The sequence below is a fragment of the Megascapheus bottae genome, chromosome 8 (genome assembly GCF_031878675.1).
Source record: "Megascapheus bottae isolate mThoBot1 chromosome 8, mThoBot2.hap1, whole genome shotgun sequence".
Taxonomy (NCBI): Eukaryota; Metazoa; Chordata; class Mammalia; order Rodentia; family Geomyidae; genus Megascapheus; species Megascapheus bottae.
The window spans coordinates 33049720-33075321 of record NC_143516.1 but is presented as its reverse complement, the minus strand read 5'-3'; the positions used below and the strand labels follow the sequence as shown (position 1 = coordinate 33075321).

The 25602-nt window shown below is 39.6% G+C and overlaps 1 protein-coding gene across 1 annotated transcript in view; it reads left to right on the top strand.

Moving 5' to 3' along the window:
- Positions 1-25602, top strand: part of Dcbld1 (discoidin, CUB and LCCL domain containing 1) — a 63268-nt gene that overhangs the window by 2006 nt on the left and 35660 nt on the right. The window contains exon 4 of the mRNA XM_090337754.1: positions 20722-20934. Within this exon, the coding sequence (XP_090193880.1) occupies positions 20722-20934 (213 nt within the window). The remainder of the gene's footprint in view (positions 1-20721; positions 20935-25602) is intronic.

Below are 25602 nucleotides of genomic sequence, written 5' to 3'. Positions count from 1 at the left end.
TACAACACTGTTTACTCTCTTGTCTGTCCACCAAGCGAAGGCAGAAATTGAATGGATTTGCCAGCCCTAGATGGCTTTTTTTTTTTTGTCGGTCATGGGGCTTGAACTCAGGGCCTGGCAGCTGTCCCCATGCTTTTGTGCTCAAGGCTATCTAGCATTCTACCACTTTGAGTCACAGCTCCACTTCCCGTTTGGGGGTGGTTGATTGGAGCTAAGATGTCATTCAGACTCTCCTGCCCGGGCTGGCTTTGAACTGAGAGCCTGAGATCTCAGCCTCCTGAGTAGGTAGGATTACCGGTGCCTGGGTGGCTTAGTAGGGAGTCTAATGAAACCCACTATTGTGCTTTTTCTGTTGAGACCAGAACCCAGCATTGGCATTTTCCCAGCAGACCATGCATTCATTCCAGCCTGAAATACAGCCTTAGGAGGCTGGGCGGGTATTTGCATATTGGATTGCTGCAAACAAGTCCTTGAAATTATTTTGTCTAGGAAGTGGGGTTCTGGCTCCAGGGGTAGGCTGGTAGCCTTAAGCTGAAGAATTTAGGCACAGCACCCAAGTCCAGAGTTCAGGCCCCACGACCGACAAAAAAAAAAAAAAGAAAGAAAATTTTTGTCTAGAGTCAGTGTAGTGACACATATGGTAAAACTAATGCATATGTAAGGTTTTGTTGAATCTGTGTAGTGGGTATTTTAAATGCGATTTCAAGTCGCAGTTTGAAAATGCGCATGCATTTATGAATCTGTTCAACAATATGACCCTGAGTAGTCTCATTAAAGCTGTGATCTCTCCCCTCCCTTCCTTCCCCCTTCCTTCCTTCCTTCCAGCAGGGTCTCCCTGTGTGGACCAGGCTGGTATGAAACTGGTGATGCTCCTGCCTCCCCAACCCCAAGTTCTGAGATTACAGGTCTTCCCAGCACTGTCATTCATCTTTTCTTGAAAGTTCAGACTGCCTGTGCTCTGCCAGGCTGTCATTTGGGCACTTTACAGAGCGGTTGTCTGGGAAGAAATAGGATTGTTTAAATCTTATTGAGCTTTAAGTGTGAGGGTTTATTACCTTTACCTGGAGGAAGAATGTAATTGTCATTTGAGTTTGTATGGAACATCTTCCTGTGTTCAAGACATGTTTAAAAATGCCAATCACACAGAAACTAAGCTTAGTATTTGAGATATTTACTGAAAACATTTTTTTCTAATGATTCTTGAGTGAAGGGACATAATAATGATTATTGAATGTTTCTCTTATTTGTGATTTTCCAAAGTGGCTGTGGCAATATGTTTTTGAAGTATGCACAAATAAAAGTATGTATTCCCTTTGCAGGCCTTGAGATATACAGTGTATAATTGGGTGCTGGTCCCAAGTGGTATTACTACTTGAATTGGTTAGGACAGTGTTAGTGTAAAAAACCTTCCCTTTTGTTAGTTACACATTTTTGGTACTAAAGTTTAAATGTAGGGCCTCTCGTGCTTTCGAGTCAGGCACTCTTCTATTTGAGCCACATACTCTTTACTCTTTTTTTTTTTTTTTGCTTTAATTTTGTTGTTGTGTTTTGTGTTTTTTGTTTTGTTTTTGTTTTTGTTTTCCAGATAGAGCCTTGCATTTTATACCTAGACTAACCTGAGATTACAGGGGTGAGCTACTATGCCTGCTCCTTTATTTCTTGGGAGAGAGTCTCCATAGCCTGAGATGGCTTGGAATTGTATATAATCCTGCCTCAGTTGCCAAGGTGCTGAAAGTGTGCTTGTGCACTACTCCTCTGGCTTGAAATTCCACACTCACCTCTTCCTTTCTCCTATGCTGGGGCTTGAACTTGGGACCTGTGTACTGTTCTTGAGCTTTTTTAAAAAGCTCTAGGCACTAAAGCTCTTATCATGTGAGCCTTAGCTCCACTTCCGATTTTTGGTCTGGCCTCCTGATTCTGAATCAGATTTCCAGAAGGTGGGGCCTAAGAGTGTACAGTCTCACCAAGGAATTCCCACCCTCTTCAGTCTGGAAGTGATAGAAACATTTTCTAGTTTTAGGATTCTGTTACTGGGAATGTTCTTGGACATTTTCTCATTTTGACATTCTGATTCAGGGAAGAGGTCATCATTTAGCATCATTCATGGGAGCCTGATCAATGGAAGTATTAAAATTTCTTTGTTTGTTAGGGTCTGTGGTCATTGTATAGGTGTTACTTACCTATATGAGGCTTTTATTCTTTTCGTTAAAGAATTATCCACTCCTCCCAGTGGCCTATCTGTGCCAGGCCCAGGTACTTGCCAGTCTGGGTAATGTCAGCTCCGTCTCTTTGCCCTGTTTCTCTGGGCTCACTGAAAACAAGTCAGAAATTTACTGATTGTTTCACATGAGTTTTAACTTGTTGTTGTCGGTAGTGGTCCTGGGGCCTGGGTGCTGTCCCTGAGCTCTTCAGCTCAGGCCACCGCCCTACCCCTTGAGCCACAGTACCACTTCCCATTTTCTGGTGGATAATAGAGGTAAGAGTCGCACAGACTTTCATGCCCAGGCTGGCTTTGAACCAGTGCCCAGCTGATTTTTAACTTTTAATTTTTTGTCAGTCTTGAGGCTTGAACTCAGGACCTGGCCACTGTCCCTGAGCTCTTTTTTCTCAAGGCTAACACTCTACCACTTCTAGCCTTTCCTGGTGGTTAGTTTGAGATAAGAATCTTACAGATTTTCCTGACCCCTCCTGGCTTTGAACTATGATCCTCAGATCTCAGCCTCCTGAATTGCTAGGATTACAGGTGTGAGCCACTGGCTCATTGCTGCTTATTCTATTTGTAGAAAACCATATACTTAGATTTCATCTAGCCTTTTATGATGTCTGGGACTTGGGTGAAGCAGTGGACCTGAAAACATGTAGGCTCAAATCATGGATGCTTACAGATTACTAAAAACAAAACAAAACAAAAAACTGCTTAGCTCATAGTTTGTTACTATTAAAAGGTCTACACCCTAGTCATCACTTATACGTATTTAGTTAGACATGAGATCTGCTGATATCTGATGTTTTAGGTGAGTAGCTTTTTAAGAAATGTAAGTACAAGTTTATTCTGGCACCTTCTGCCCCAGAAGTCCAGCAGTGGCTCAGACTTCCCCTGATCTTATCAGTCCAGGGGAAAGTCTGAGATTCAGTCAGCCTTGTAGACTATGTTCCCAGGGGGAGTGACCAGAGCTGTCAGCTTGTCTTCCTTGCAGGGGACAAAAGGCACTGTGGACTTGAACAGTCTCTTTGTGTTCAGGAGATATTTTCAAACCATTTCTTAATGAGTGGAAACTAAGTAATAAAATGCCTACTGGAGTTCTTTATGAAGGTACATCAGCTGCTTACACTAATTAATTTTGTTTCTCAAGCCAGGTCCTCAGGCATGCTTGCTTCTGTATGTAAGGATGCCTTTTCAGTGGAAGTGTAGCAGAAAGAGGGGAATGTGCCCGGAGAACATTGTGTGCCAGATCTCTGGTAGTGATAATTAGCAACACTTAGAAACATTAAGTTATACCATGTATCTCAGACAAGAAAGGAGTTCTGTTTAAGGAGTCCGGTAAACAAGTCAATCTATCCTACTAAATGATGCCTCACAGACTTTTATTAATTTTTTTCCTTGTAAGTTCAATTCTTAAACCTGGTGTATACTGAAACAGACTTGTAAAGCATATGGAATAACCATTATGGGATATTTTACACTTATGAGGAATTATGTTTTTGTGCATATATTTATTTTTGTGCCACTTTTGGCTCTTGAAATCAGGGTCTGAGTACTGTCTCTGAGCTTTTGTGCTCAATGCTAGTGCCCTACTGCTTGAGCCATGCTCCACTTCTGGCCTTTTGGTGGCTAGAGATCACAGTCTCTCGTATTGTATTGCCCATGCTGGTTTTGAATTGTAATCCTTAGATCTCTTGATTATCTAGGCTTACTAGCATGACCACAGTGCCTGGTGAAAGTGGAGTTTGTTTTTTTTTTTTTTGGTCTTGGCTGACATAGCTGTTCAGTCTTAACAAGATTTTTGTCTTTTATATTTTTCAAATAACTCTTCCTTGCTTTTGGAACCAGAAAGATAATTCTTGATCCCTATAGATGAGGTTATTAAAGATATTCTAAAGTAGTCAATCTTATATGATATATGATTTGGAGTTTGTTATTACAGGGAACCACATTTTTTTTTTTTTTTATGGGTCATGGGGCTTGAACTCTGCCTTGGGTTCTTTAGCTCAAGGCGACCACCCTACCCTTGAGCCAAGCTCCACTTCCCATTTTCTAGAAGTTAATTGGAGATAAATGTCTTAGGTCCTTTTGTGTCCGATTGGCTTTGAACCTTGATCCTCAGATCTCAGTCTCCTGAATAGCTAGGATAACAGGAATGAGTCATTGTGCCCGGCTCCACATTTGTTTTTATAATCAGCATTTTCCAGTTTAAATTATAAGCACTCTTATGGGCTTTTTATTCAGTTTTCATCATATTTAGATCTTACTGCAAGGAAAAAGAATACAATCTTTTCTTTCATCACCAAATGAAACATAACTTCTACAGCTTCGTTTTGAGTATGTTTAGGGGATATGCTTAAATGTTGTGTATTTTTTAATGAAGCACTCTATTCTTGAAAAACATGGGAAGAAAGAACTAATTTCAATATTATTCCTGACCGAGAACAAGGCAAAAAGGAAAAGTTTTAAGTCCAGATACATTTGAATTACCAGTCCACATGGAAAAATAGGTAAACAGTCTGTCAACTAATTTTTAAGTGGCTGAGTAGTCTTAGTTCAACCTTTTTATTGTATCTAAAGTTCAGATTCAAGTTTCAGATTGAAACGTGGTTGATTCCATTCCAAAGGAAAACCCAGAGACTTAATAGCTCATGGGAGATCCATAATCATAATCCTACTCCAAGGACTTTACAATCTGAATAAAAATTTCCTTTTTTAAATTTTTTTATTGCCCCTATAAATCTCATAATAGCCTGATTCTACTAATAGAGAAATGGCCCCGTATTCACTATTAGCTACTAGTTACTGCTAGCTCAGGAGAGTCTGAAACCCTTGAAACTTAAGAGCTTCAAAATGATAATAGATATGACAACTAGATCAAAATTTTAAATTTAAGAATAATCTTTATTTGTATTTTCTTTCTGAACTGAGATGTTATAATCACATGTAGGAATACTATTAATAATTTAAGTCATATTAACATTTTATTTATTTATTTATTGCTAGTCCTGGGCTTGAACTCAGGGCCTGGAGCACTGTACTTGGGCCTTCTCAAGGCTAGCACTCTAACACTTCTGGCTTTTTCTATGTATGTGGTATTGAGGAATCAAACCCAAGTCTTCCTACATGCTAGGCAAGCACTCTACCACTAGGCCAAACTCCAGGCCCCTCCCCCATTATTTTAAACATGCCCTTTTAAAATTGTTGTGTGTAAACAGGAATCCAAGCAAAGACTACAAATTGCAGCTAGTTACTGCAGAGGCGCTTGAACTTAAATCCTCCTACTATCACATCTTTTTCCACTCAAAGTTGGCAGTCCACTACTTGAGACATACCATCACTTCCAGCTTTTTTTTTTTTTTTTTTTTTTTTGGTACTGGTGCTTGAACTCAGGGCTTGAGCACTATCCCTGAGCTTCTTTTGCTCAAGGCTAGCACTCTATTACTTACCACTTGAGCCACAGCTCTACTTTGGCTCTTGTTTGTTGTTGTTGTTTTTTGATAGTTTATTGGAGATAAGAGTCTCATGGACTTTTCTGCCTGGGCTGGCATCGAACAGTGATCCTCAGAATTTAGCCTCCTGTGTAGCTAGGATTATTAGTGCCTGGAGCTTCTAGCTTCTTGCAGCTTAACTGGAGATGAATCTCATGGACTTCTTCTCATCCTTCAAACCACCATCCTCTGATCTTAGCCTCCTCAGTAGCTAGAATTACAACCATGAGCCACCAGAGCTTGACTCTTTTTTTGTGATAAATATTTTTCCAATTATTATAAAGGTGATGTACAGGGGCGTTATTTACATAAGTCAGATAATTAGGTAATGAACACTTTTTTGGACAATGTCTCCCCCCCCCTCTTATTTTTCCCTCCCATCCCCACCCTCAAGTTGTGTAGTTCGTTTCCAAAATAGTGTCTAGTGAGTACCACTGCTGCATTTGCTTACTTTTTGTCCTTCCATTTCTGTGCACTTTTAATCTACTACTGACCCGCACCCATTAACTTGCTTTCATGAAATTCTCCTGGGTGTCCTGCCACCCAGCTCACACCCTAAATTTTGCTGGCTGTTTTTAACTGTATATTCCTATAATTTATTGTATACTGCCTATTGGATACATTGTTCCGCTATTTCTTTTGCAGAGTGGAGTTAGACTTAAAAGTTGGCTAGATTCAAGTTTTTGGTAAACATAAGCACATGTGCCATGTGCTTCTACCCATGCCACACTGAATGTACACATTATTATTATTTTTTTGCTTTGGTACAATACTTTTATTGCCATTTTATAGACATAAATAATTGTGATCCTTAAATCTGCAAAATCAGTGGATTGTTATGCTTGACACTTTATAAATGATAGTAAAAATATCTGGGTGTTGGTGACTCATCCCTGTAATCCTAGCTATTCAGTAGATTCAGATCTGAGGACAGCAGTTGAAGTCAGCTCAGGTAAGGAGTTTGAGACTCCTAGTCTCCAATTAATCACCAAAGAAACAGATGTGGAGCTGTGGCTCAAGTGATAGAATGCTAACCTTGAGTGAAAATAACCTAAAGGACAGTGAACAAGTCCTAAATCCAAGCACCAAAATACGCACACACATAGTCAATACTGAAGTATCTAATCGATAACTGATATTATATATACATATGTGTGTATATATAGATATATATTTGGTTTGGTTACGCAAACTGGCATTTCATTTGCCCGTGAAACCTGATTCTAACTAGTAGCTATTAATGTATTTGGTATACACACAGACACTCACATATTAAATAAACAACTTACTTTTCAGAACTAGAATACATCAAAATAATTTCAGCAAGTATGAATTTTAAGGATTTTTGTTTTTGTTTTGCCAGTCCTGGCCTTGAACTCAGGGCCTGAGCACTGTCCTTGGGCTTTCTCAGGGTTAGAGCTCCACCACGTGAGCCATAGCACACTTCCAGCTTTTTTCTATGTATATGGTACCTAGGAATTGAACCTGGGTCTTCATGCATGCTAGGCAAGCACTCTACCACTAGTCAAATTCCTGGCCCTTACACATTATTTTTGCTTCAGTTATTACCTCACTATCTGTGATACTAAGAATGACCACTGACTTGAAGTAACACGTTGAAGCCTCCAGGTGCTCTGTGAATTGATAATCTCTGAGCTGAACTTCTTCCCATCAACACTTCACTCAGTGGCTTCAAATTGTTATTTATGTAACACTTGTGTGTGTGTGTGTGTGTGTGTGTGTGTGTGTGTGAGAGAGAGAGAGAGAGAGAGAGAGAGAGAGAGAGAGAGAGAGAGAGAGAGAGAGAGAGAGAGGGAGAGAGAGGGAGAGAGAGGGAGAGAGAGGGAGAGAGAGGGAGAGGGAGTGTCAGTCCTGGGGCTTGAATTCAGGGTCTGCATTCTATCTCTGAGCTTTTTATGCTCAAGCTTAGTGCACTACCAGTTGATCCACAGCTCCAGTTCCAGCTATTTTGGAAGTAAGGGTCTCATGGACTAGAAAAGCCTGGGTTGGCTTTGAACCACACTCCTGGGTAAGTAAGATTTTTAAGTGTGAGCCACCAGCAACAGGCTGAAAAACATTTTTTTTAACCTCTACTTTTATTGGTATCTAAATATTGACAACATCCATATTTAACCTGAAACCAAATTTAGAAAACATAGCATATTCTGCAGACAGGAAAGATTCCTTTTCACTTCCACTTCAAGCCTAACACTTTGTACATTGCTTCAACATCCTGGCATTCCTAAAGCCAGCTGCTCCTTCATCTCTTGTTCTAAGAATCTTCATCATCGATAAAACAGTACCCTTAAGACTTGTTTTACTGTACAAACAAGTTGTTCTTTAATTTTTATCTGTGAAATGAAGAAACTTCTGAAATCTGTTGTTGAAGAGGCACCCAAAACACTTGTTACTTAGTAACAAGAGTGGGAAAGGTCTTCTACTTCTGAGTATCCAATCATACAACAATTTCCAAATCATTTTTAGAACTCTAAAGGCCAAAGTCCACTTTTCTACATTGGCCTTTTAGTCCCAGAAGCCCCATGGGCTCTGTCTGTGTAGCTCACAGACATGGAGAGCCTCATCCACGAGTTGACCAGTATATTCCCCAGTACAAGACTCCCCGGAGATGCCCCGGGGGACACAGCTCCCTGGGAAAAACTTCCAGCTGCATCTCCTCTTGGTGTTGTCCTGTGTACTGTTGGGCAGTGCGTTCTAGTGTGTGTGTGTGTGTGTGTGTGTGTGTAATCTCCAAGCTCATTTATCTTGCAACTCTTTTCAGGAAAGCCATGGCAAGACCTCCTTGTAAGACTCTTGAACACTAGCACCAAAAATCCTAGTACTCCAGAGTGTGCTGACCTTTCAGTAAATGGGGAGTGGGAAGGTATTGGGAAATGCCTTCTGATTACACATTGTCAGCAATTTAATACACTGAGACACACAGCCTCTTTTATCCTTACCACATCCAGCATCCAGTTACAGTTGAATCAATCCTTCCTTCCTCTCTCTCTCTCTCTCTCTCTCTCTCTCTCTCTCTCTCTCTCTTTCTTTCTTTCTTTCTTTCGTTCTTTCTTTCCATTCCTGGGGTTTGAAATCAGGGCTTGATCATTGTCCTTGGACTTTCCTAGAGCTCTACCACTTGAGCCTCAGCACCCCTTCCGGCTTTTTTCTATCTATGTGATACTGAGGAATCAAACCCGGATCTTCGTGCATACTAGGCAAGCACTCCACCACTAGGCCTAACTCCCAGCCCCTGAGTGATTTTTTTCTAAAAATAATTTTATTATTATTATGGTGTTCTACAGGGAGGCACCATTTCATGAATCAGGTAATGAGTACATTTATTTCTTTTTTTTAAGTGCCCCCCCCCACTCCCAAGTTGGTGATTTTAAAGACAAGGAAAATTGCCGACTACACTGGCTCACACCTATAATCAGGAGGCTGAGATCTGGGGATCTTGGTTCAAAGCCAGGCCAGGCGCTAAACAACATGAGACTCTTATCTCCAGTATACCATTAGAAAATGTGAAGTGGGGCTGAGGCTCAGGGCTAGAGAGGTAGCCTAGGGCTGAAGAACTCAAGGACAATGCCTTGGCCCACGGGAAGGGCAGTAACCTTGAGCTGAAGAGCTCAAGGCCCACAGAAACAAAACAAAAAGATGAGGAAAATTGATACAGAAAATAGGTGGCTTCTTGAGCCCATACAGCCTGTATATAAGGGCAAAGTTAAGTAATTCAAAGCAATATTTTCTTTTCTTTCTATATTATTTTTTTGCTAGTCCTGGTTGGCTAGTGCTCTACTTCTTGAGCCATAGCACCACTTCTGGCCTTTTCTCTTTATGTGTTACTGAGGAATTGAACCCCGGTCTTCGTGCATGTTAGGCAAGCATTTTACCACTATGCCAAACTCCCAGCCCCAAGAAGTACTCTTGATAGGTTAATATGTGTTGCATTTTTAAAATGGCAATTTAAACTCTACTGTATTTTTACTATGTGTTCTCTCTGTGTTCCTTTTTTTTTTTTTTTTTGCCAGTCCTGGACTTGAGCTCAGGGCCTGAGCACTGTCCTTGGACTTTCTCAAGGCTAGAGCTCTACCAGTTGAGTCTCAGCACCACCTCCAGCTTTTTTCTATGTATGTGGTACTGAGGAATTGAACCCGGGTCTTTGTGTATGCTAGGCAAGCACTCTACCACTAGGTCAAACTCCTGGCTCCAATGTGTTCCTTTTTTTAAAAAAAAAATTTGGTGCTTTTCCTCTGGGACTTGAACTCAGGACTTTGTGCTTCCCCCTGAGCTTTATCTGCTCAAAGCGAGTGCATTACCACCTGGGCCACAGCTCTTTTTCAGGTTTTTGAGGTTGGAGATAAGTACCTCCTTCCTTGGATTGGTTCTGCACCAACATCCTCAGATCTCAGAATACTGAGTAGCTAGGATTACAGACATGAGCCACTGGCACTTGGCTTCTATGTTGCTTCTTTAAAATTTTTATTGTAGGGCTGGGAATGTGTGGTAGAGTGCTTGTCTAGCATGTATGAAGCCCTGCGTTAGATTCCTCAGTACCACATAAAGAGAAAAAGCCAGAAGTGGCACTGTGGCTCAAGTAGCAGAGTATTATCCTTGAGCAAAAGAAGTTTAGGGACAGTGACTAGGCTCTGAGTTCTAGCCCCAGGACTGGCGTACATACAGAAAAACATTCATTGTAATATTGAATGCTTCATTTATCATTGGTCTGAGCTGTTTTGTTTCATGTGTTTTGAGATGTCTGGTTACATAATTTAGAGTCACCCTGAACTTGTGATCCTTCTGTTCCTGAGTTGTGATTATAGATGTGTTCTATCATGCCTAGCTCCTCCCTCCCTCCTTCCCTCCCTCCCTCCCTCCTTTCCTTCCCTCCATCTATCCCTGCCCTCCCTCTCTCTCACTCTCTTTCACTCTCTCTCTTCTAGTAACAGGCGTTGAACACAGGACTCATGACTGGCTTTTTGATGGTTAATTTGAAGATGGAGTCTTTAGGACTCTTCTGCCCAGACTGATTTTCAATCCTCAAAGTCTCGGCATTTTGAGTATCTAATTACAGGTGTTAGCCACTGGCTCCCAGCTGTATTCCATTTCCTTAATTTTATTGTAATGCTATGACAGTCCTATGATTTGGGCCTCACTGTTGGCCCTGTGTTTCACTTTATGAAATTGAAGCTTGGGAGGTGAAAGGACCTGCCTAAAGCCCTGCCATCAGTTTTGGGCAGGGCTATGTGAGAATCTGAGATTGCAAGTATTGTGTTTCTCTCACCTCCCAAGGATGTGGGAATCATTCACAAACCTTCTCCATTCCCACAACACTTTCAATCATTTTTGACTGCCCAGTAGAAGTCATGTGCCAGATGAACAACAAAGAATTACAGCGTTTTCCCAGATTTCCCTTGTAAGACATTAAAGAGTAACACCAAATTGGTTCTTGAGGTGTTTTGCCATGGGATATAAAGTCTCTAATAAAATAAACATGGAATGTGTTATGCACAGTGGTGAAAGAATCACACATAATGTAGAAAGTTATTGAGGAACCCGTGGAGAGAATTCTTTTTTCAATGATTCTTTTAGTTCCTAGGAAACAATGGTGTAGAGTTTCTGTGGAGAGATTTTTGACCAGTCCCTTTAATTTTGGTTTCACTTATCTTTCATCCCTGAGACAAAGCTACTATCTTCATCAGTTAGATCATTAGATTATTAACACATATTTTAAATATGGTGATAATAAGATTGAAAGAGATTATCCACAGTGTAGAAGAACTTGAGGTATGTTTCTAGTCTCTGACTATGATTTCTTTGAGCATATTAGCATGGATTTTCCTGAAAGGAAAATGAAAGAGTTTGAATCTTTGTTCTGTTTTATCATTACAACTTTGCATTGTCTGTTTTTATTCTCATCCATTTCGTCCGTCAACATAAAAGGATAAAGTCAAGCACAATTGGAAAATAGCTAAGCGTGTGGCTGGTTGTGAAATGAGTGATACCTTGGGAAATCTGCCTGCCTCTCCATCAGACAAAGAACTTTGTAATAATGGCAAGCTTGCCTTTGTGGTTGAAAGACTGCAGTCGTCAAGAGCTTACTTGATCTTAGACATGGGAAGAAATTTTCTCACACCCACACATGGATATGTGTGTGTGTGTGTGTGTGTGTGTGTGTGTGTGTGTGTGTGTGTAGACCTGTTGGAACTTGAATGTTAGAAGAGCAAGGATGCATCTGTAATGAAATCATGACTCTAGAAATGGTTTCACTGTTGTGATGGTTCAAAGCACACTGCTTGTTGAAACCCATTAGTAAATAATGAAATCAACACAAGGCAAAAACAACATGCTTTTAAGAAATCATGACATGGAATTGTGTAGGTAATATGACAATGCATTACACATAGTAAAAAGATTGTATTCAACTTTTGTTGTTTTAGTATGCATATATATATATGCTTATTTGGGTTGTGATGAAAAATGTTTTGACTTTGGGTCATAATCAAAAATATTTGTAACTCTTACTCAAGGAACTAGTTAATAATTAATCCTAAAGTCATTTTTATGGGCTACAGGTATGGCTCAAGTGGTAGAATGCTTGCCTAGTAAGTGCCCTGAATTAACTCTACCAAAAAGAAAATCTTTTATGCAGTATTTATTGTATTGTGCTTCCTATTACAAACGCAACTAAGTTATAGATTTTCCTTTAGAGCCCAAGTTATGCTGTCTAGTATTGCAAAACCAAAGCTGTATTTTGATTTTCTATTAGTGGAACATGATTTCTTATCAAAGGAAATAGTCTTTTAAGGAAGTTATTGTTTAACTTTCTTAGTGGGTGGAATTACAGTAGACTAAATAAAAGATCTCATGTAGACAGTCATCTTAGGTTCATTTTACATTTATTTAGAAAGTAGCTCACATATCCATACCTCTTAACCCACTGTTAAACTCTCTCCATTAGTTTAAGGTATTTGAACACATGTGTCTGACTTTGTACCTATCATTTTACCTTCAAGAGTTATTTAAAGGGCGTGCCACCACACCTGAATTTAACATAGTGCTTTGTGGGAACCTTTTCCCATCTAATTATAACGCAAATGCTGAAAGCAGACTTAATAGTTACAAGGAATATTAGATTAATTTATTTTAAGTATTTTCTATTCAGATGTATCTATCTTATAGAAAAACTAGAAGATGACTAATAAGAAAATCTCTCTGGTCAGGTGCCATGGCTTCCACCTGTCACCCTAGCTACTCAGGAAGTAGGGATTGGGAGGAGCATGAGTTCAGGCCTGGGTAAAGTTAGCAAGACCTATTTCCACCACCTAATGAAGCTGGGCCTGGAGGTGGACATTTATCCCATCTGTGCTGGGACCATCACTAGATCGCAGTCTAGACCAGTCCTGTTCCAAATACAAACTACTGTCTGAAAAATAACTAAAGCAAAAAGGGCTGGGAAGCAGGGCTTCAGTGGTAGAGCACCTTCCTAGCAATTACCAGACCCTGAGTTCAATTTATAATTTAGCCCTCCCTCCAGCAAAAATCACTTAAACTCACACATAAGTACATATCCATGTATGATGCTTGAATTTGATTTATGAACCAGTATTGTGGCTTGAGTGTAGGGCTCCCCACGCTCACTTGGCTTTTTCATTCAAGGCTGGTCTTCTACCACTTGAGTCACATCCCCACTTATGACTTCCTTGGTGGTTTTCTTGGATTTATCTACCTAGGTTGGCTTTGGACAGTGATCCTCAGATCTCAACCTCCCAAGTAGCTAAAACTACAGGTGTGAGTCACCAGCACTTGACTCAATATATTGTTTTAAAATGAAACATATTTTTCCTAAAATGTAATTAACTTCCTTAATATTACATGGCTTGGCCTACATAGCTTGACTTAATTTCTGATGCAGATTATCTCCATATATTTAGAATTAAAATACTTATTCCAAGTACAGATCACTTTTGAGAGTTCTAACATTTATGTATGCTGACAGATTTTCCCAAAATCTAGGAGATATACATCCAGTTTTGTTTTATATGTTGCATGCAGGAAATGGTCCGTCTCACAGCACACCTATTACTGAGCAAGTGCCAGAATTTAGCCCTGTCATGGAGGGACCACCCTTGAAATATTGTTTAGTACAGAGGCACTTCCAGTGGAGGAGAAAAGGAAATGATGTATACTTTAGTCATCATGTGCTTTGCAATTAAATTCCACTTCAAAGGAAGGAAAAGATAAACATTGTATAGTAGCTGCTTTTGAAGAGTAGACAAAGTCCCTGTGGCAAAACTTCCTTCTATACTCCCTCATCCCCAGCTTTGATGTTAGGTACATGGCAGTTTAATTCAGCTGTCACCCTAGCCCTCCTAACATTGCATGGAGTTTCAGCAGAAAACAATGTTCTGCCCCACCACTTCAAGATCAGATTCTATTATTGTTAAGGTTCAATTTTTTCTGTACTATGAGCATTATGCAGCACTTCCCTGTATCTTTTCATCTTGCTTTGCCTCCCTAAGTCTTTTTTCTTGGGAGGTGGGGTGGGGGAGGGAGAGGTAGTACTGTGGATTTATCTCAGAGCCCTGTGCTGTCTGCACAGGCACTATAATGCTGGCCCGTGCCTCCATCCTCTTGTGAGAATGGTAGAATATGAGAGATAGGGTCTTACATTCTTCCAAGGTGTTTGTGGATCACACAATCTTCCTGCCAGAGCTGGGATTACAGACATGCACTACCATTTCCACCTTCTTCCACTGAGTTGGTATCTGTAGACTTTTCTGCTTGGAACTATGTTCTTTCCAATCTTAGCCTCCCAGAAGCTAGGATTAGAGGTATAATCTTAGCCAATAACCCCTGATCTACTAAATATTTTAAGGTACATCCTAGACCTTATGTTATTTCAGCCCTAAATAAGAATACATCTAAAAATTGACATTCTCTACATAACACAAATACTATTATCAAAACTAATTATTACTAATTCCTATCACTAATATTTAGTAATTACTAATTCCTATTCCAATTACTAATAATTCCTGAATATTGTATATTACTGAAGTTAATTTCTTTCTTTCTTTTTTTTTTTTTTTGTGGGTCATGGGGCTTGAACTAGGCCTGGGCTCTGTCCCTGAGCTCTTTAGCTCCAGGCTACTGCCCTACCCCTGTGCCTGGGTACTGTCTCTGAGCTCTTCAGCTCAAGGCTACCAACCTACCCTTGAGCCAAGCCCCACTTCCCATTTTCTAGAGGTTAATTGGAGATAAGAGTCTCAGGTCCTTTTGTGCCTGGGCTGGCTTTGAACCTTGATCCTCAGATCTCAGCCTCCTGAGTAGCTAGGATTACAGGCGTGAGCCACCGCGCCTGGCTACTGCAGTTAATTTCTAGCATGTTTTCTGAAGCTAGTTTTCCAAATCAGAATCTAAATAGAATTCTCTTAGTTATTTGGATTTTTGTTGCTTTAGAAACAGGATCTCACTGTTGCACCCAGGCTGCTCTTGAACTCTCGATCCTTGTGCTTCAGCTGTGTGTCACATTTGGCTCATATTGGCTGTTAACTCCCTCCCCCCTCTCTCTGTACGTATGTTTCTCTCCATCTCTCTCTCTTTCTCTGTCTCTGTCCTGCCTCTCTGTGGTGTCTCTTGTCTGTATTTCTCTGTATCTCTGTCTGTCCTGCCTCTCTCTGTGGTATCTCTTGTGTCTCTGTCTGTCTTTGTCCCTCTCTCTCTGTCCCTGTCTCTCTGTCTGTCTGTCTCAGTTTCTCTGTCTGCCCCCCCCCCCTCTTATCCTGGTCCTGGGGCCTGAATTCTGGACTCAGCCTCCCAAGCTTGTTTGCTCAGGGCTAGCACTCTACCACTTGAGCCAGAGCTCTGCTTCCTTAAGTTTCTCTTAAGCTAAAATAAACACTTTGGGGGAGGTTAGTTGTGGGGCTCCAACTCTGGGCCTGGGTGCTGTCCCTGAGCTCTTCAGCTCAAGGCTGCTGCCCTACCCATTGAGCCATAGTGCCATTTCTGGTTTTCTAGTGGTTAATTGGAAATAAGAGTTTCACGGACTTTAGTGGCTTTGAACTGCAACTCAGGTCTCAGCCTTCTAAGTAGCTAGGATTACAGGTGTGAGCCACCACACTTGGCTAAAATGAACACTTTTGTGTGTGTGCCTCTTCATACAGTTCATTGTGGAGAAAGCTGTATCAGTTACGCCAAACAGCCTGGGTTCACCTAATGACATGCTCCTGGTGTTCCTAAACTTGAACCCCTTATCTTTTGCTATTCCTATAGACTGGATAAGATTCAAGATGAATTATTTTTGATTCTCCTGTTTTGCTTTGCCCAGTCATTGATACATAAGGCATATGTCGTCCTATGGGGAGACACACACACACACACACACACACACACGTATGTATATGGTTGCTTCATATGTCATCATGCTCTATGAGTTTAGATAATGGAAAGCCTCATTCCACTGTTATAGACATTCTTCCTCAGTGATAGATGTTCTGCCTCAATCTTCTACTCAGTCATTTTATTACCTATCAGGAATCATAGCCAGTTAGATCTTAAAGAGAAGTTTTTATTAATCCTTAAGTAATTGTGCAAAGGAGTAGACCTTTTAACAAAGCACTTTATGAAGTTGTCCTTAGTTGGGGGGAGGGGAGTTTGGGTGGATTGTGGGGCTTGAACTCAGGGGTTGGGCCCTGTCCCTGAGATTTTCTGCCTATAGCTCTACCATTTTGAGCCATAGATAGCATCAATTTGGTTTCATGGACTTTCTTGCCATGCTTGGCTTTGAACCACAATCCTCAGATCTCAGCCTCCTGAGTAGCCAGATATGGAACAGATATGGAAGGGTATTGTGAAGGTATCTAAATAGGTGATCAAATTAGGAGGTCTTTTCTCTAGTAGCTTTGAAAATTAAACACAAATATGCATGTAACAAAATCAAATACAAAGTAAAAAGGAATTTTAAGACTCAGCAGTTGAAATTAACGATATAACTTGTGAGTAAGTCCTGGAGGGGAAAAATGGGAAAAAATGGAAGTGTGACATTATTAAGAAGCATTGTATTTGTAACCTGACTTACGAAATTGTAACTCCTTTGTAAAATTACTTAATAAAAACAATGTTAGGACACCTGAAAATTGTACCTTGAGAACAAACAGCCTTAAGTAAAGTCAGTATGTTTTATTTTCTCATGTACAAACTGGAGTATGTATTATGAGCCCATCACACACAGAGCCTCTCGTCCTTCTTAGTAAATGTGGATATCTTGGATAGTGGAATAAGATTGATCTTTATTGCTTTTATTCCATACAAGTCTTTTCAGTGCAAACTTGTATAAATGCTTCATTTAATTAAGCCATTTCAATAGAAGAAAAATACAGAATAACTTTCAAATAATATAAAAAAGTATAAAATGGAAAATAAAAGGCCCTTCCTTCACTTGCACCCTCAACCAGCAAAACTTCATTGACAGGTTTTTAATCTTTTACCCTTTTTTTTTCCACTCCTGGGGCTTGAACTCAGGGCCTGGGCACTGTCCTTGAACACTTTTTGCTCAAGGTGAGTGCTCTGCCACTTGAGCCACAGCACCACTTCACGCTTTTTCTGAGAATATGTGGTACCAAGGAATTGAACCTAGGGCTTCATGCCTGTTAGGTGAGCACTCTACCACTAGGCCACGCTCCCAGCCTTCCTTTTTTCTTCTTAAAGATTTATTTTAAACAAGTCTTTTCAGTTTTTAAAATTATACTTACTTAGTTAATTCATTCCAGTACTGGGACTTGAACTCAGGGCCTGGGCGCTGTCTCATAGCTTTTTTTGCTCCAGGATGACACTCTTATCACTTGAACCACAGCTCTATTTTTCTTCCCGAAGCTGGCTTTAAACCATGATCTTCATATCTGGGCCTATTGAGTCGTTCAGATTACTGATGTGAGTCATGGATGGATGCCCGGCTTAAACTTCGATTTTGAGATTGTTTAGATCATGTGCAATTACATGAACTAATAAAGAGAGATATATGCTCTTCCTTGTTGTCCTAAATGAAAACATCCTTCCAAGTCTCACAGTTAGGTTTCTGACTTGACACACAAGATAGGGAACCTGACCTGATCCGGTTTGGAGGAAGACATGAAAGAAAGTTTGTCTTCTTCCTTGTCTGGGTTTCTCAATTAGAGCGTCTGGCTGGAAGAGCTGGGCCACCTGAATGTCAGAATGAGGTCATGGGAATAGGGGCTCCCTTTTGTTTGGTAGCATACATCTGTCTTAGTCACTATGTGATACCACAGGCATGTTCTCTTCCTAGCAGGTTCCCTCCCCCCACCCATCTGTCTACCTTTGAAGTTATCAAAACAATAGAGAAACAATGTAGTTAATCCTCACAGGTAAATTCATTATTTTAGTCCTTGCTACTACAAACTTCATAAATAGTCTCGTTTCATAGACAAGATGTTACAACATTGGGTAAGAGTTTGCTTTTAATAAATTGGGATTCAAAGTGTTTTGTTCTGAAATTTTCTCAGAGAGGCACAGTACCCAGGTAAGGAAATGATGGGAATGTCAAAAGGCATCCCTGCCAGCATCCCAGCGTGACAGTTTCCTCTTGTGGTATTAGAGTAGAAGTGATTAAAAGGAAGTGTCATTGCAGGATAGGATAAAAATGGCTTGCTGGGATTTTCCTTTGTCATAACATTTGAGAATAGAATGATTATAAGTAGATTGATTCACATAGTTGCTTCTCATTTTATGTTCTGTTTCCCTCCCCTCTCCTCTCCATCCCGGGCTTTTTGAGACAAGGTCTTGCAACATAGCCCAGGCTAACCTGGAACACCTAATACTCTTCCCTCAGCCTCTCAGACCTAGATAGTTGTGGTTTATTTAATTTTTTCTTTGTTTCTTTCTCTCACTCTCTCTCTAGTTGTGTATTTGGTTAAGGGTGTCTGTTTTTTAAGTTTTACTATTAAGTATTCGTCACAATTCTATAAGTTAGGTTATAAGTACAATGAATCTTGAGCAGTATCTCTTATTAAAGGAGATTTGCAAAAAAAAAAAACTTAAAAAGGAGATGTTCAGATGCTTATTCATGCTGGGTTTTGATAACTTAGAGAGGTTTAGTTATTTATATATTTGTGTGCATGCTTGTTGTTTCTATACAAGTTGCTCTATCAGTATGCTCAGAATCAATTCTACAAAGGTGGGGCAGGTCATAGAAATGAGTAACCAGGACCTGGTGGGGAATAGGGTGTATGTTACTTTCACAGAAGGCCTTGAGAGAATGCCCAGTCCTGTGATTGCTATGCCTTTCAGTTTGCAAGAGGAACCATAAAGCCTTGAAAAGCAAGGAGGTAATTCACATTTTAAACCAAAACTCTAAATACCACATTCTTATGCCCAATTTTCCTTTTGGTTTGATTTTCATTTTATTATCAACAATATACTAGTATCCAAGAGCCAAGGAATTTAGCTGTCACTTACATTTACCCTTCACTCAAACCTACTCTGTTTCTGAGTTTACCCTCTTATCTGTGATAACCTCATTGAGCCAATCACTTCTAGACCCAATATCACTGTATTTTCCTCTTCTCGAGTCTTCTCCAATGTGATTAACCAACACCTGAGTTGTTGATTTGTCAGTTTCCTTGCTCTTCTTTCCTTCCCATTCTAACACCCCCTTTAGTTAAGCTCTTGATGGTTCTTCTAATCAGATTTTCCTTCCATTTTAATTCTTGGGGAAGTAGCAGCCTGCTTACTTATCTAATGCTTTTATTATCTCCCTATTCAGAAATTTCTGTGGGGCTTTATTGTCTACTATGTGGCTTCCACAACTTCTGCATAGATCGTAAGATTTCCTACTAGTTTTAGCTGTTTCTGTAATAATTTCTCCTGGCATTTTTCAACACATTTTTCCAAAGACCAAGTCTATTTCCCTTATCTGCATCCCTTATCTGGCAGTAACTGTGGGTGTTGTAAAATTTCTGGATAAAGGGCAAATCCTTTCCCTAGGGTTTTGTTGCTGAGCCTATTTCATGTTTGTTCTGCCTTATCGTTTGTGCTGGAAGCCTCTGATCAGGAATCAGGAAGGAAGTGGGATAAAGGACTATTCCAATGAGTCCTCCTCTACCTAGAAAAGACTTAGGGGAGGCTGAGGGCTGCCACAGGCTCTACAGACTTCTCCATGGTACAGAAGCCTTCATATAGACAGACCTTCTTCAACACATTTCTGCTTTCCTTCCCTTCAGCTGAGGCCAGAAAAATAAAATTTATGTGAAGGTTTACCAACCATAGAAAAACACTCTATCTCTCCTCCATGTTCCCTTGTCATTTTGTTTCAGCACCTAGAATTAGTTATTTAAATTTGTAACTAGCCACCATCAAGACGCCTCTTATTCCTTTTATATTATATTCTTTTATATTTTAGCTTATTATACAATTAATTTACCATATCTGGTATGTGATAAGCACTTGCTGTAATGGATCCTTGATGATTTCTAGTGATATGTTTTGAGTATTAGGAACCTTCAAAACTGTGATTGTCATTAATTGATCATTAGTCTCTGTCTCTAAAGAAGTCTTCTAAGCTAAGACCTCTCATCATAAACCTAAGATTCTATCATGAGGATTTTATATACAGGAGTTCATTATTACCAGAAGTGCCATTATTTTCTCTGATGCAAATTATCATATGATATTGATTTTATGGGTAGTATGAGAAATGTTGGATGAGTAGAAGGAGAGATGACTAGAAGAACTAGTGTAATTGAATGATACGTTTGCTAAGTGCTTTTCATTCTTTTTTCCATAACAGTATCGGAAACATTTGAACAATAATGTTCAAAAGATTAAATTTGGAAACATGAGATGAAATAACCTAAAACAACAGATAATGTTTAACAAATTAATCTTTGTTTAGCTATTATTCTGTCTCTCCAAGAAGAGAATACAGTCCATAACTTGAAGATTGCATGAGATGTTCTCAATCTTTGGTAAGAATTAATTGCATTTACAACTTTCATCCTTCTTTTTCTTTACCAGGTGATGGCTGTGGGCACATAGTGACTTCTCAGGACAGTGGCACCGTAACATCTAAGAATTATCCAGGGACTTATCCCAATCATACTGTTTGTGAAAAGACTATCACAGTCTCAAAGGGGAAGAGTCTGGTTCTGAGGTTGGGAGATGTGAATATTGAATCCAAGAGCTGTGCTTCTGACTACCTTCTCTTCACCAGCTCCTCAGAGAAGTATGGTAAGAAAAGAGTTTCTGTCATGAGGGAAACATTGGAGATTTGGGGAAAAGGGCAAGAGACGTGTTAACACCACAGACTGGGAAGACAAGAAGAGAGACTTGCTTTGAGTGATGAGACATTTGCTTCTTAAGCTGCAACAATGAAGGGGACCTCAGGCCACATGAAATGTCAGCTTTGTGTATGTCTCCAAGGCTCTGAGTTTCAGTGTCACTGAGAAGATAGAGATGTGTGACATTTGGCGGAGGCATCTATAGTTCATTCATTTATATGACCCATGTCTGTTGACTAGTGACCATGTGTTTCAGATACTCCCTATGACTGGGATAGAGCCATGAACAAAACTTCCTTCATGGGCTTACACCTGAGGTGAGGGGAAGGAAGGAAATAAGCAAATGACAGATCGTGAGAAAGAAAAATAATGGAAAACAAAAGCGGCATCCTCAGGTGACATGCATCCTGTTTTGAACCTATGTATCTTCCCTCAGGTGTGATAATATGGAGAGCCTCTCCAAAAATGGAACATCTGAGCAGAGAGAAGTGAGGGGCTGAACCTTGCAAGTTGGGATTAGGGTCCGAGTTTTCTGGTAAAGTGACAGCAAGCACTAAAAAACCTACGAAATTTAGCTTTCATGATTTGAAGTATGTAGTTTGTACTTATTTCATACATAGTTTGTATGTAGTTTGGTCCTAAGCTCCAAGAAATAGCTTGGAGTTGCATAACTTGAAAACAAAGATGCAGTTTTAGATACTTCTTTTTTTATTATTAAAGGATTTATTAACATTGATTTTTACATTATATGTTTAATAAACAAATGTTCAAGAAGGGAATCTATATAATCACTGGCACTTAGTTTTTAGAACATAATCAAAATTAGGCTAAGGGTTTGTATATCATAGATGCATATTAATCTATGTAATAAAACATTATGTCATAGGTTCTTATGTCTATGTAGTTATGTTTATATTTCCAATACCATGTCCATAGCATTGGATATACAAATATTGAGTCCTTTCTCTTGTACTGTTTGGATCTAATAGTCACATATTAAGGATACCGTGCGCCTTTTAGATACATCTTCTTTTGAGTTTAGAGATTTTCTAAAATTCTGTATACATCAGCTTCAAACAATGATACAAGTTTTATGTAAACTCCCACTACCCAACCACAAGTAGGATTTTCAAGTATGATCAGATGTCTGTCTGTCCTGCTTGCTGCTGCCTCAGTCTAGAAACCAAGAACAGCCCTAGGACAATTTAGAGAGGACTTCTTTTACCTAATCCTGATGGAGAAAAAGATCTAAGATTTGAGCAGGGCACTAGTGGCTCATACCTGTAAGGCTAGCTATTCAGGAGCCTGAGGTCTGCAGATTTGGGTTCAAAGCCAGCCTGGGCATGAAAAGTCTGTGAGACTTTTATCTCCAACTAACCACTAGAAAATGGAAGCTGTTGCACAAGTGGTAGATCGGTAGCCTTGAGCTGAAAAGCTCAGGGACAGCACCCATGACTGACCAAAAAAATTTTTAAAAATAAAATAAAAGAGCTAAGATTCCTCTTTGTTTGCTTTCATTTTGTTGTTGTTGTTTTTGTTTTTGAGATCAGGTGCATGTAGTTCAGGCTGGCCTGAACCTCTGTAATCTATCTCAGCATGCTGAATACTAGCATATATAGGCTTGAGGCATTAGACAAAACTCAGTGGTTAAGATTTTTGTTTTAAATTGCTGTAAATATTGCATCTCTCTCTACTTGCTTTTTTTCCCCTCAAGGCTGGCACTCTACCACTTGAGCCACACCTCCACTTCCTATTATGTCTATTTTTTTAAATTAAATTTTTTTATTAATGTCTATTAATAGTACAAAGTGAGGGGCTTTGTGGAAGTTTTGTGTGTATTTTAATGATTATGGAATTACTCTTACAAACAAGGTGGTGTTTTTCATATGATTAGTTGCAACTTTTTTACTGGATTTGATTTAAATGGGAGAAAAGAATCTGCTTAAGGTATCTGAATGTACTTGCTGTTCCGTTATCTTTGACAAACAAATGTATGTTAACTAAAAGGACACTGTCAGGGAATATCTCCTAATCTAGGAGATTACATTCAGGTTACCAGGAAGGGACCAAGTATTAGAATGCCAGTGTAACATGTGAGGCCAGTGCTATACCACCAGAAATGGCTTTTCTGTTCTCTCTGGATAAACATCTGCTCTGTTCTGAAGATCAGCAGTTAACTCCACCTGCTCCCGATCAGTGGAAGACTCAGAGCAGCTAGAATGAGGAACACGAGGAGAAAATGGCTTCTTTACACCCAGTGTTTCCTATCAATTCACAGTTATTCAAAAAGGAAGAAGAGAATGAAATTAAGGACATATCTCAAACTGGGTTTCAAAGTAGCTTCAGTTGCTTCAGAGTTCTGTCCTCTATACAAGGTTCTTGCATTTTCAAAATTTGGACTCCTGTTTTTTTTTTTTTTAATTGCTGTTTTGTGTTTTAATCTGGTTTTACTATGTGGTTTAGTTAAACTGGCTTCAAACTTGGTCTTATTTGGTCTCCTAAGTGCTAAAATTACAGGCATGGTTAAGATTTGAATTACAGTAGCTCAAAACCTAGGTACATAAGGACATGTAGGATGAGACTAAATGAAAGGAACTCTAGGATATGGAAAAAGAGGTGCATCTTGTGTGATTGTTGTTCTTAATGTACTATGTACTCTTTTTTTTTTTTGCCCTTTGGTTAATCTCATACTGTTACTGTATCTGACTTGGTTATCTGGTATATTATATATACATATATATATATGTTTATTTGAAATAGGAAAGGGAAGGGGGGAAATCAAGATGATTGGGAAGGGGTGGGAGGAGGGAAATGGGGACAAAAAAATGAGAAGGGGTATCAATGTGTGAGAAGTAATGCACCTACTACCTGGCGAATGTAACTGTAACCCCTCTATACATTACCCTGACAATAAAAAAAAAGATGATTTGAACTTCTCACTAGGCAATGAATTGTGATTCATTTTCAGCAGTGAATCCAATTAAATTTTCATTTTTCTTCAAAGTTTATTTATAAGGTTATATTATGTTCTAATAGAATCTGTTTTCATAGAAACAAACACAGTCATTGTCTATTGTATACCTAGCACATGCTTGACCCCTACACATTTCTTAATGTCCCCACATCATTGGTGGAGGAAATATTTTTAACTTCTTTCTGTAGATAAATGAGAACACAATGTGATCATGCCTAGCTGAATCACACAGTTCGAAGTGAGGTCCTTTGTGTCCCTCAAGACTCCTATTTCAATTGTTCTTCCCTTTCAATCCAAAAAAACCAGAGGAAGCCATTGAATTACCATTTCTTTATATATTATGTAGCAATTTTACGTACAACACAAGAAGTAGGTAGTATTTTTAGTTGAGGATGTTATTTTTTGTCCATTGTAGGGCTTGAACTCTGGGCCTGGGCACTGTCCCTGAGCTCTTAAGCTCAAGGTTATCACTCCACCACTTAGAGCTACAGTGCCACTTCTAGTTTTCTGGTGGTTAATTAAGAATAAGAGTCTCAATGAATTTTTTTGCCCCAGATGGCTTTAAACCTTGATTCTCAGATCTCAGCCTCCTGAGTAGCTAGGATTACATGTATGAGCTACCAGCACCTAGCTATACATTTTTTTTTTTTGGCCAGTCTTGGTGCTTGAACTCAGGTCCTGGGCTCTGTCCCTGAGCTTTTGCTTAAGGCACCAGTCCACCATTTGAGCGGTAGCACCATTTCTGGCTTTTTCTGTTTATGTGGTACTGAGGGATCAAACCCAGGACTTCATGCATTTGGGGGATGTTATTAAGATAAAATAGTGAATGATACTCAAGAGTCTTGTTTGTGACAACTTTTAAGGATTTCCTTGATTGGAAGTAATAACCAAACCTGTACTTTAACCAAATTAGTTTCCTAGTCAGTTTGAATTTTCCCATGGGCAATAGTTTGTGTTCCCGAAATTTCAGTTTAGGGAGTGGGCAGTTCTGTGTACTGGTTGCTACCCAGTTCTTGGGGAAGGGGAGAGAGGGAGAGGAGAGACATTTCTAGCCATGTGGTCACAGGATCTGTATGATGGGGAAAGTTGGGCCACTGGGGGATCCAGGAATCCACAGCTACTTGGAGAATGCCCACTGACATGGAGCTGGGAGGGAGCATGTTCCTGGAGTGCCTACTGCAATTCTAACAATTAGGAGGGGGGTTCAGACAGCTGAGTTTTCATTAACCAACTAATTGTAAAAAGTTATTGGACAAGAGACTTTACGACTTAAAATTCTCATAATTTTGAATGTCATGTTGATGTCTTGGAAAAGATTAATGTTTTCTGGCTAGTGTTTGCAAGCTCTGCCAAGAGTGGCCATACTTGAAATGTCATTCCATGAATCACTGTGACTATGCCAAGTGACCCAGTTTTCATCATTGTGTAGTTAAGTAGTAGTTGTTTATCCCTATGCCAATTTAAGAGTTTGGTGTATATACTTTGGGAATTTCAAAAATCCACATTCTTGGTAATAAAATGAGTATAGAATCACAAAAATATGCACTTGATCACAGTGCTATGAAGAGGCCTGCTGAGGCAGGCACTGGTGGCTCATACCTGTAATCACAGCAACACAGGAGGCTGGGATTTGAGGATCTTGAT